The sequence below is a fragment of the Mustelus asterias genome, chromosome 6 (genome assembly GCF_964213995.1).
Source record: "Mustelus asterias chromosome 6, sMusAst1.hap1.1, whole genome shotgun sequence".
Classification (NCBI taxonomy): domain Eukaryota; kingdom Metazoa; phylum Chordata; class Chondrichthyes; order Carcharhiniformes; family Triakidae; genus Mustelus; species Mustelus asterias.
This window is the reverse complement of record NC_135806.1, coordinates 85,235,943-85,248,627: the sequence shown is the minus strand read 5'-3', so window position 1 is coordinate 85,248,627 and position 12,685 is coordinate 85,235,943. Positions and strand designations below refer to the sequence as shown.

At 43.9% G+C, this 12,685-nt stretch overlaps 1 protein-coding gene across 3 annotated transcripts in view; it reads right to left on the bottom strand.

Annotated features, from left to right (window-relative positions):
* Positions 1-12,685, bottom strand: part of epb41l4a (erythrocyte membrane protein band 4.1 like 4A) — a 207,352-nt gene that overhangs the window by 100,701 nt on the left and 93,966 nt on the right. For all 3 annotated transcript variants that reach the window (XM_078214667.1, XM_078214668.1, XM_078214669.1), the window contains 2 exons: positions 10,990-11,087; positions 5,848-5,968 (listed from right to left, as the gene is read on the bottom strand). In XM_078214667.1, the coding sequence (XP_078070793.1) occupies positions 5,848-5,968; positions 10,990-11,087 (219 nt within the window). The remainder of the gene's footprint in view (positions 1-5,847; positions 5,969-10,989; positions 11,088-12,685) is intronic.

Genomic DNA, 12,685 nt, shown 5'->3' with positions numbered 1-12,685 from the left:
AGGGCCTCACTCAGGTGACCATTTTCCAGCTGGAAGATATTTGTCCAATCTAGCTGGATCTCTTTTAGCCAATTCTGCCCTAATAGGCTTGGTCCCGAACCTTCCACTAGCATTAATGGGAGCCTCACTAATTGTTTCCCATAAGCAACTGGCACATGGGTTGTACCCATCACTTTCAGTGGTTCCTCCGTATAGGTCCTCAGCCTTGCCGAAGTTTTGGTCAGGGCTAAGGGTTGGAGTCCAGTGAGTATCTTATTAAACACCGTCTCCCCTATGACCGATACGGCTGCGCCTGTGTCAACCTCCATTAAAATTGGATGTCCATTCAGTCTCACTGACAATTTGATGGATTCTGATTTTGTCATTGCTACGCACAGTAGCTGTTCCTTGTCAGAGGTAAGGGGAGCTTCCAGGTTGTGCATTCTCCTGTCCCTTGGCCTACGTGTTCTTTTCTGCCATGTTGGTTTAGGAGACTTGCTTTTCCTCTGTGCAACCTGACACTGGCAACCATAACAACGTTGTGTCGGGCAGGGCTCTACAGGAACTGCTATCACCCTGGGCTTAACCTGACCTTGTCTAGGTGCTGTTCTATAGGTGGACTTGGGCTCCCTTGTTTCCGAATCCTTCCGGAGGGCCGCTATATAGTGGCCTGCCCCGTGATGTTAGTCCCCTAGCCCTGTCTCCCTGATGTTGGCCTCTACCTCCATCGGGATACCTTGGAGCTCATGCGCTCCGCTTGCCGCTTTTTCTGATGACAAGGTCAGCTGTAATGCCTGTTTACAGTCCAGCTGGACCTCCGCCAACAGGCGTTTCTGTATAGTCATATCGTTAATTCCGCACACCAACCGGTCTCGGAGCATCTCATTTAGTGTCCCCCCGAATTCGCAAGGCTCCGCCAGACGTCTTTGCCTTGTTAGGAAACTGATGATTGACTCCCCCACTTCTCTAAATATGGAGTAAAAACGGTACCTCCGCAGGATCAGGGGTGGCTTAAGGTCATAATATTCTCGCACTAAGTTTGATAACTCTTGGAAGGACTTTGTATCCAGTGCCTCAGGGAAAGTTAAACTGCGCATAATCGCAAAAGCTGTTGGTCCACACACAGTCAGATTTAACCATCAATTAAGACTCATCATAATTCATACTCTAGCAAGCCAACCTCATTAGCCTGGCTGAAGTCATCACAATTACCATCACTGAATCCCCCACAATCAACAATCTGGGGGTTACCACTGACCAGAAACTGAACTGGACTAACCATATAAATACTGTGGCAAACAGCAGATCAAAGGCCGGGAACCCAGCAGCAAGTAACGCATCTCCTGACTCCCCCAAAGTCTGTCCATCATTGACAAGGCATAAATCAGGAGTGTAATGGAATACTCTCCATTTGCCTGGATGACTGCAGCTCCAACAACACTCAAGAAACTAGACACTATCCAGGACAAAGCAGTCTGCTTGATACTACCCCTTCCACAAATATTCAATCTCTCCACCACTGATGAACAGCTATAAGGTGCACTACAGGAACTCATCAAAGTTCCTTCGGCAGCACCTTCCAAACCCACAACCACTACCATCTAGAAGGACAAGAGTAACAGATACCTGGGAACACCACCTCTTGAATGTTCCTGACTTGGAAATACGCTGTTGTTACTTCAATGTCGCTGGGTCAAAATCCTGGAACTCCTCCCCCCCCCCTCCCCCCCCCAACAGCGCTATGGATATACCTACATATAAGAGACTCCTGTGGTTCAAGAAGGTAGCTCACTAGCACCATCAAATGGCAATTAGGGATGGGCAATAAACAAAAATAACTAGCCAGTGATTCCCACATCCCATAAACAAATTAAAAAGTCTTTCACAAAATGATTCTTTGTCAAGGTGGAAAGCAAAGTATATTTCTTGGCAATTAAGTGGTAATTATATATATGTATACACATTTACAGATCAAACATTATAACAGTAAATGCTCAAAGAGATAACCAAATTCATCCTATCATCCAATCTGATGTGAAAAGAAAGGATGTTGTTACGGAAACATGGTTGAAAATCTGTAGCTCTTCCAGTGAATTCCTGCTATAGGGCTGGATGGAGGGCTATCCAACTCACCCAAAATGTCCTGCTCCAATCTTCAGTGCCATTTCCAGTGGGGACAAAACCTCTACCTGTCCCTCACAAGACTACCAACATAAGGGATGTTCATGCCAAAAGGTTCCTCAACCTCCGTTACCCTAAGGATGCCTGCAGCTTTTCACCCTTATGATATGCTTCCTCAAATTTATCCTACAAACACTTTTCCAATGATAGTGTTGTCAAGAAATGGTGACTTTTTAGTCTTAACATAATTTTTACTCTTGAAATCTACTAGGTCGTGCACAGAAACCACAATCAAAGGTTCACACAAACCTGTGCTTACATTAACTGGGTACGCTTCAAAGACCCTGCCATATGCTTCAACATGGTCTAAAATAGAAGCATGCACATTGCCATTCTATGAATGGTTAGCAATCAGAGACTACTTTGTATGTTGCAATCCAATGAGCCGGGGATTATTGAGTTGACAATGACAGCGAGTCTCAGTGGGATTTTTCACCTGCAAACAGTCCTGTGTTCTGAGTATCTTTGTGGTTAAATTACTGACTTCAAATACCGCACATTGCCTTCTGAAGGATAATTGTATGTTTCTGTGTGGTTTCAAGGGGTACTGGGTAACTAATCAAATGAGGAACACAAGATCTGCAGAGGAATCAGAACATGGAGATTAAGCACTATGGTTACATGTCAGTAAAGGTAATTAATTTGTCAGATAACTGACAGATTCAATGTCCATATAGCAGTGTTGAGTACATTTGCAGGGCTTTACTCTGTGTCTCTGGATTACGAGCCCAATGACAATACCATGTCGCCACCACCTCCCCATATAAAGTATATTCGTCGTCTGAAAGGTTTCATGGAAATTTAATTCCCGCAAACAGCAGGACTTTACTGTATCTGAAATGATAGGGGCTGGAAAGAGACCACATGTGACCACTGCTTAGTGTCCATTTAATGAGGACAGAGCCAAATAGTCTATTATTACTAAATATTTAATTCATATTTGAAGTGGCAACAAGGACAGATTACTGGACAGTTAGTGGCACAAAAAGAACCATATTGTAGGAAGAGTCAGTATTTCAAGGGCAGTATGGGAGAAAACCGGGAGAGAAGAAATCACAGACTAGACTTACCAAGTCCCCAACTTTTGTCAGAACAGAAGAGAGCAGACTGGCTGCATAGAAATGACTTTCAGATATCAAGGAATCTGGAATGTCTGCACTCATTCTGCATTTACAAGTATTCATGACTGCCTTGACAAGAAAGGGAAACAAAGCTTCTTTTGTGCAAGTTAGGGGGTTGGTTTAAGTTTACCAGAGCTAGAACAGGTGAGTGACCAATGGAAAAGGAATCTCAAATGTAAACCAGGTCACTTCCCCAAAAATGAAATGTATCTGCACCACTTTAGTACAGATTCTCAGATTTATTGCAACTCCAGTAAAAAGTCCATGATTTCTAGTCATTGAAAAAATTCTCTCTTACGCTTTTTGTAATCATTTTTCCTACCGCAGCAGATACAAAATGAGATGGAGAGCCTACTGTGTTTGCCAGAGGTGAGAAAATAGACTCTTTTCAGGTGATTAATCTAGCAAGTAGTATTGCATTCCAGCTCCTAAAGCAAAAGCATGGATGTCCAATCTATTACAATGAACGTTTCCGACAATGTGATGCAAATATCATCTTACTCATAATTACAGCTAACAAACTTTCTATTCAGTCAGAACACCTCAGGGTCACTCTGGATTAAGGATCAGGAAAGACATTTTATATGCTATTTACTTTGCAGTTTTAACTCTTGACAGCAGTCCCAAGCTTGGTGATAAAACAGTAAAGTAAATGATGCTGCAGCAGTGACATTGGCAAGAGTGGTGCACTCTACAAAATAGAGGTGATATTGACCTACAGTTGACAACAAAGCAAAGTAAGTCGGATAGGGAGACGGCAATGCTTTTGCAATGATAGCTGAACAATTCATCTCAAGGCTGGAGTCCAACAAAGAAAGTTTATCCAGCTGCAGTTTTGATGAAACAGACCAGACAGAAAATAAGTTCATTGATATAGAACCTTACGTCCAAAGTGCCACATAGCCAATGGATTAATTTTGAATAAATGCAACTTTTGATGTAGCATTATATTTGACTACAAAAACATTTGGCAATGTTTATTACAACACATAGGCCTAAATTTTCAGGATGAGAAGAAGACGGGATTAGATCCCCGCTGATTCCAACAACCCCATTGCCATATTACAATCTAATGAGTGTTGATTGCATAAGGCAGGACTTCCTGCCATCACTCGGGAGGAAGTCCCAGCTTGGAGAGCTGCCAGCAAATCAGATTGTCTGGCAACTATCCAGTCCCTCCACGCACAGAGCTGCAGTGACACAGCAGGGAGCTGCCTGGCACTAAGTCCTAAGAACTGGGGGGAGAAGGTAAGTGGTAAGGGTCCCAGGACAGGGAGGGTAATGAATGCCTGGTGCCAGTTCTTTAGCCAGCACTAAAGAGAAACATCTATGCTCCAACCAACTTGATATAACTGCTTTCCAAGTTGCTGTAAGATACACTTCATAACTATAAATTATAGAATCATAGAATGGTTACAGTACAGAAAGAGGCCATTCGCCAACAGTGTGTGAGTCAGCCTTCTAGCGACTCAGCTAGTCCCACGTCTTGCCTTTTCCTTGTAGCTCTGCAAATATTTTCTCTTCAGATAATTGTCCAATTCTCTTTTGAAAGCCTCCATTGATTCTAACTGTTAAGTTTCAGCCCGTAATTCCTCACTCAGGTTCAGGGACGAGAATGACTCCTTGAACAACCTGAGCAAATATTGTCTCCGGTTTGGAGCCCTTCTACTTACCACCATGTCCTGTTCTCTGTGACCTCTGTCCTAAAAATGTTACATTCATGGGAATAGCTGCTAGTAAATCCGTACCAGCAGAAGCCTTGAAATGAGCAAAATACCCTTCACACCTGCCAGATCACTCCCTGTGGTTTTTGCAATTTGAAAGCACTTAACCACATATAGAATCTTTGCAACTCTTCAAATAAATCAAGCAATAACTAATCTGTAAGTATTTGATGATCCCTTGAAATCTCACTGGCCGCACTGTTGGTATTAAATCACTGTTGCATACACATTTGGTGTCATGATCTCCCATCTCTACATACTTCTGACAGACATTCATTACTCGCATGCTAAAGCCCTCGTCAGGAAGGCTTCAAGTGCGATTTGGCCCAGAAGTATGCATATGTTGTTCACGCCACTTTGAAGTTCTTAAGGGAAGTTCTTAAGGTCACTCAAAATGCTCAACAAACGAGAGAAAATGATTCCAATTTCTCACTCCATATTTTTGAATGAAACAGTAAGTGAACTCAGGCTTGCAGCATTCCAGCACTGTACGATATTTACACAGTTATTTGTGATATAACCATCATGCCATATGAAATCAAGTTATCATTTATTTCTTCAAAGAATGTTGTTTGTGAAGAGGGAGTAAATTCTTTAGACGTTTTCCATCCGTGTGAAGCACTCAGAGGCCGCATCTCACACCACATGTTAGAGCCTGCCAGAGCAGTGGTTTTTAGTGAAAATTCTTTGTCATTAATATAAACTACAGCGCTTAATAATGACAGAAGATTGTATTACATCCTTTTCTAGCTAGTTTAGAAACATCCCGTATACATTATAAAATTAGCTAATACTTCCTGAAGCTTGATTTCTTTGTCAAAAAAGAAACAGAATGCCCTTACGTTAATGCTTTATGAAATTGTTCTATTGCTTCTTCAAGGTCCTCCTTCTGATCAGGAACAAAACGATATTCAGATACATAACCCGCTGTGTGTTTATAAGGGTCATAGTCTCCAAGTTCAGCTGAATAGAGAGAAAATAATAATCAATCATATTTCTGCATTCACATTTACAACCAATTTATTTAACTGGTATTACTGTAATAGTCAGCGTTGTGGAATTCATTTAGTATTTAGATGCACAGGTATTATAAACTATGGGCACCGCACTGTAATTTATGTTTCCCAATTTTAAAACAATTAAGACATTTAGCTCTGAATGTTAAAACACTAATACACTATCCGCAATGCAACTAAACAAAGTTGTTCTCAAAATGCTTGCACAAAGATGTTGATTAATGCTGTCGTGCTCATTGGAAAGTCTGCCAGCGTATAGTGAACCTGTCATTTCCGTTCATTTTCATCCATCTTGCAGTAATATTGTTCCTTTCTTATTTCTGTCCAATGTGTAGTTCAGTTGTGCCTTCAAAACATTTTGTGGACCGTTACAAAATGAAGATCTAATGATCTCTATGAGATGGATTTGTACTTTCCCAATCTGGCAGCAAGTCAAGGGAATCACCAGGCGTCCAGCAACATTGACGTCATCAAGCAGGGTAAACAGCAATTACACTGAGTTAGTCTCAAACACATAACCAGGATTATCCTTAACTTTCAATTAAATTTTATGGGGAGCTAAATAAGTGATTGAGGCATACATATGGGATTCAAACAGAAGCATAAACAAATTTAGGAAACATCTTTTCGATCCTATTGGAGAAATTAAACATTTCACAGATGTTAAATTAGTTTTCCAGGACAGATTTGCTTTTCAGGTGTAACAATGAATTTAGCAGATTGTTTAGAGCCCAGTTATATTGTGTTCAATATGTAACTTTTTCAAGCATTTTCATAGCGAGATTAATAGCATCAAAGGATGAGATCACATCAGTTCAATCATTTCTACTTGATTGCAGACTGGCAAGTCTTTAACAGCACATCCTATGGGGAATGTAGAATCAATGACAGCAACTTCTGGATCTTTGCGTTTAACTGCAGATTCCACAAGTCACTATATGTTTGAGAGATGTAATGATGGTGAATGCAGACAGTTACACTGACATTACCACCACAAAATCCAGACCATTATTTAAGGTCCCTCTTTCCCTGTGATATAAGCAGATCAGAACTCAGGAATGTTATGCTAATTATCAATTCTTTCCTGCTTTGAAGATGTCTCATTTTCCTAATTAATTTTCCAAACATTCTGCTGTAAAATGGAAAATAAAAAATAAACAATGTTCCAACAAGTCAACAAAAGGGAAAGCTCATATGTGTCCCTCGGACACGGGGAACGGTGTTGGCCACTCCTGTATTTACCAGCGCACAGTTTTCTTGCCCTTTTAAATGAGTGGAGGGAAACTGCAGCTGACGAATGCACAAATAGAAAACCTCAACACAAAACATATGTGATAGCACAAAATCCCAAAGTCCTGAGCAGCAAGTTGCAACTAAAAAGTAAACTTAGCAGAATTTGACAAATGTATTTTTAGGATGCAGTCAGACACATAGCACTGCGCAGAAAGAGCTGGCAATGCCAGCACAGGTCTTCAGTGAAAGATAACAGCAACTGAAGTTTAGTCAGAGCATGCACTGATCCAACTCACTTTCCAGCTAATTCACATTACAAAGTGCTATAACACTATGGAGACATGTAAAGCTCCTGCGAATTAAAGCCAATATGTAGGTATGCATGAGTGGAAAGCATAAGAAGCTGCATAATAGTTTTTTAAAGGATTAGACTATAACAAAAATGAATCAACCTGTCTAATTTAAGTTCGAATTTTCAAGTTGACGTTAATCGTTCCAAATGTACATTTCATCTTACAAGTCATTTCAGATCACAGGCAGAATTTTCCAGTCCCGCCCACCACGAGAATCATAGTGGACGGGATAAAGACCATGCAAAGGTCTGTTGACCTCGGGCGAAATTTTCTGGTATCGGGGCGAACCCGGCCAGAAAATCCCGCCCCTTGGCCACGATTCTCCCATTCTCCCCGGAGATTCTTACATCGGCCGATTCGCGGGGTTTGCACGCATGTTCGCACCCCACTAATGTCTCCCAGCGCCGGATTTCCGGCAGCGCCAGATCAGCGCCGGAAATCTGTGGGGAGACAAAAATCCATTTTCATTTGCATATAATCTAAAAGTGATTAGTGGGCCCAGGACTGAAGTTTCCTGGTCCGCTAGTATCTCCCCGCTGCCAGAGTGGTTCATTCCAGCAGCGTTTACAGTAGCTCCCCACGAACAAGGAACTAGCAGCCCCGAGTGTAGGAGGCCAATCGAGGCCCCCCAGAGGGTCGGGCAGCAGGGTGGAGGGTGCCCCCCCGGGCATTGGCCCTGGCAGTGCCAGCCTGTGCCCCCGGCACTGCCCAACAGGCAAAGTGCCAATACCCAGGGGGCACCTTGGTACTGCCCATCAGACAAGGAGCAAAGCCAAAGGGACGGGGCATATGGGGCTCGGCCTGATGGGAGCGGTCGGTGGGGGTGGAGGTCCCGCTGCCAGTCTGTATAGGGATCGGTGGGGGAAGGAGGGAGGGCACCGATCGGGCCAGCTGGGAGGGGGGGGGAGCGGTCAGCTGGAGAGGGTCGGCACTGTGGTGGGGGGGGGGTGGGTATCGGGACTCGGGACTCCGGGGTGGTGGAGGGGGGCTGGAGATTGGAACAGGCCCAGGAATGGTCCGGGTGGTGGGGGAGGTGGGCCAGTGATTGAGCTGGCCAGCAATTGAGAGGCCTTCAGTGCGGGACCACTGCACATGCACTGATCTCAGCACTGACGGATCAGTGCATGCACAGTGACCCGCTCAGCACGCTGATTTCAGCCCCTCCAGCGGGGATAGGCCCCGCCCCCTGGTTTTTAATGATATTCATATGGTGCACAGAGTGTGGGAGATTCTTCTCTGAACTCCCACTGAAAAACCAGCGTAAATTACTCCAGTTTTCACACGAGCTCACGCTTAGAAATGTTTTTGGTAGAATTCCACGCCACATCTCTGTATTTCTCTCACCATGGCAAACTGACTCTGTGGCCTCAATTTTCACAATGCTAGAAAGGCTCTATGCGTTTATCAAAATGGTACCAGAATCGTGATTCCAGCAATCCCGCCACCCCCGCAGCAGCCCGCAAATGCGCCTCCCCACCCCACACACACAAACTTGCAACCACCATTTTGGAGCAATGGGGGCAGGTTATAGTTTGCTTTCCACTGTCTCCACAAATCCCCTAAACTTAGTTTTCTAAAATATTAACATATTACCCCAATTTGGAATCAATAAAATTTAAAGTCTGCCCTGTTTACTCACGACTCCTGTAAGATGCTTGAATGCCTTTGAACCTCTTTTGAAATGCAATAATTACACAACAATTTCAAAATTTAAATCCTGAATGTAAATTTCAAACTTACTCTGTTTACCTGTAAATTAAATCCCACCTTAAGGCCTCATTACAAATTACTCTTTCATTACTCACATACACAGCTTTCCTTACCTACACAGATTATATACATAACACATAAACAATATAAAATGTACACATATCATCACGGTGTTCCTACAACACATGAACTGCAGCAATTCAGCAAAGGAGACTTGGCGAGTTGCTGAGGTGCATCCTGTAGGTGGTACACACTGCTGCCACTGTGCATCAGTGGTGGAGAGTGAATGTTGATGGGGTGTCAATCAATTAGGCTGCTTTGTCCTGGATGGTGTTAATCTTCTTGAGCAGCTCAAGAAAACAGCTCGCAATCACTTTCTCACGGGCAATTAGGTATGGGCAACAAATGCTGGCCTAGGCAGTGACACACAAAAACCCAGGGACAATGAATAAAGGTCAGGTGCCCCTGTGGGAGAGGTGAGTGTCCCGAGAGAGAGCCTTTTGGGATTGTTAAGAATTACATACAAAGTGGATAAGCTTAGTGGAGCTGTCAAGTTATTGAATATTAGAAATCCCCAAATCCTTTTATTGGTTTCTTGCTTCTATTGGAACTGACACAAAGTCCAAGAGCACCAAGGCAGGCTGTTTAACCATCCCACCTCATCATCCAGCTGTTTAACCTGCCCACCTCATCATCCAGCTGTTTCACCAACCCACCTCATCATCCAGCTGTTTCACCAACCCACCTCATCATCCAGCTGTTTCACCAACCCACCTCACCATCCAGCTGTTTAACCAGCCCACCCAAAACCCAGCTGTTTAGCCAGTCCACCTCAAAACCCAGCTGTTTAACCAGCCCACCTCATTATCCAGCTGTTTAACCAGCCCACCCAAAACCCAGCTGTTTAGCCAATCCACCTCAAAACCCAGCTGTTTAGCAGTCCACCTCAAAACCCAGCTGTTTAACCAGCCCACCTCATCATCCAGCTGTTTAGCCACTCCACCTCAAAACCCAGCTGTTTAACCAGCCCAACTCATCATCCAGCTGTTTAACAAGCCCACCTCAGCTCCCAGTGTCCCTGTGGCCTCCACACTGTTTCTGGGGTTGTAGACCAGACTCCAGTTAACAACTGTCCACCCAAAATGAAAATCTGAAATTCCAGGGCACTTGCTCCCAAGTCGGCTTTGTGGGATCAGGAATTTTCCCAACTCTGCACTCCCAAATCGGGTGTGAAAGTCCGGCCCTCTGACACTACCAGCTATAATACTTACAACTTTTCACTGTATTGGGATATACTGGCCAAGATTTCCAACTTTTACACTCCTGTTACACACTGCGAGGATATATCAGGATGTTCAAATCCCCGAGCTGTTATTTTCTGATGATTAAAATTAAAAGTCAAACTCATGGATTGGGAAACAGAATTTCTAAATAAATGCTCCGAGTGTGCAAAGGGAGCATCTGAATGAAAATCAGGAGCCTTCCAGATCTAGTGAAGCAGAAAATCCAAAGCAATTATTTTTCCTACAGGTCTAATACATGTTGCTCCTCAATGAAGTTAACTTAGAGTTTTTCAAACAGATGAGTGTTAATAGTATGGTCGCTCTGACAGTAATCCTCCATTAAAGCTCATGTAACATACATTATAAAACTGTTTGAATGGTCCACTTACACTGGATAGCATAGGCACCCAGTTGTGCTGCAACGTTTAAAGAACAAGGCAATCGACCTTGAAGGACATCCTGTTTGACCTGCAGAAAAAACTGGTATCTAAAATGAGAAAGAAAAAAATCGATGAAGAAACCGATCTCATCAGTGTATCCAACTTTTCTGTTAAATCAATCTATAATTGGGAGACAATCTCGTGGCTGGGATTTAATTTGGGAGACAGGGTCTCACCTACTGGCTGGAGAATCAGTGGGAGGCCCACATTGTTTTGTCTGGGAAACCTGACATGATTACATTTCAATCAGGTACTCGTCTGGGCAGCGTCAGACCTCCTGTCCGTTCAAGCACCCACTAGGGTAGAGATCCTGCTCTCCAGTAATGGCAGTGCCACAGGTCTTCACCAGGAATTGCCAATAGATCCCTGGAGAGAGGAGAGTGTGGGGCAGGATGGGGGTCGCAGGGAAGTGATCAAAATCAAGGGCAGGAGCGAAGGGCTTTCTGTGGTGATCCCCACTTGCTGATGCTGGGTTTGTCAATCGGGCACAGAGTGGGGGTCCTACAGGTAATCACTGTCGGTGTTTGCTGGGCAGCCTCTCCAGATGGTGAGCCCCCACCCACCATTGGTTGAATAACAGTGATGGTGAGATGAGGCCCTTGACTTAGGGGCCTCAGTTGCTGTCTGGTGGGAAGGCTGCCAGCAAGCATTTCCACCCCAGGCTTGATTGGAGGGAGATGGTGGGTGGCAGGATCTCCACCCTACACCTTCCTGCCCAATCACATAACCCCCTGCCTCCAGGCTCAGCTGGGAGGCCATTAAGTTCCACCCATGCACTCTGTTATACTTACCTCAATGCTCTTAGATAATTAAAACATCCAAAATAATCTGAGAAGACAATGATACTGGAACAGTTTTCTTCACAGTAAACACACTCGCCTCTTTAATGTTGAAATTAATTGATGATTTGTTGCAATTCCAGAAATAATAGTACATTATTGAAGCGACCTGCTGTAGTGTCAGGTCCTGAGCTACCTCCACTTGTATGTGCATCTATCCATTTCAATGGGAGGCAGTGTTAGGCCTAATCGAGAGCTGCTCATCCCATCAAAAAATATACTTGTTTACATCCACTAAATACCCAAAGGGCTCTTGATTAGACCCAGCTCAATCCACTGAAGTGAACAACGTAATCCAGACACAGAAGGGCCTGGACCCATGCGCCACATTCCTGTCCCTCCCAACAATCTCTGTCACCAGAGCAGCTGAGGAAAGAAGCAGACAAATGATAGGTTTTTACAATTCACTAATATTAAAGCTACCTGTTATTTGAGATGAGAAGAACTATTTTAAGACCAATTTTTAAGCAAGGTAGGTAGCATGGATTAGCATGAGTGGGGCAGGGAGAGTGTGTGGGGAGTGAAGGGGTGCATGGGGTGAGGAATCGAGGACTGTTTTGTGCTTTCTTGTCTTTATTGTAACTGGAACAAATTCCCAGAATACCAGGGCGAGCCATTTAACCAGCCCACCTCAGCACCCAGCGGCCCCAGTGGCTGCTTCCACACTGTTTTGGGAGAAATGGGCCTTACGCAAGTCAACACCCCTCCCCATTCCCGGAATGAAAATCCAAAGATCCGAGGCACATTTGCCAAGTCAGGAGCAAAAATATTTCTGATTGACTTTCCTGCCTTGCCCTTGTCATATG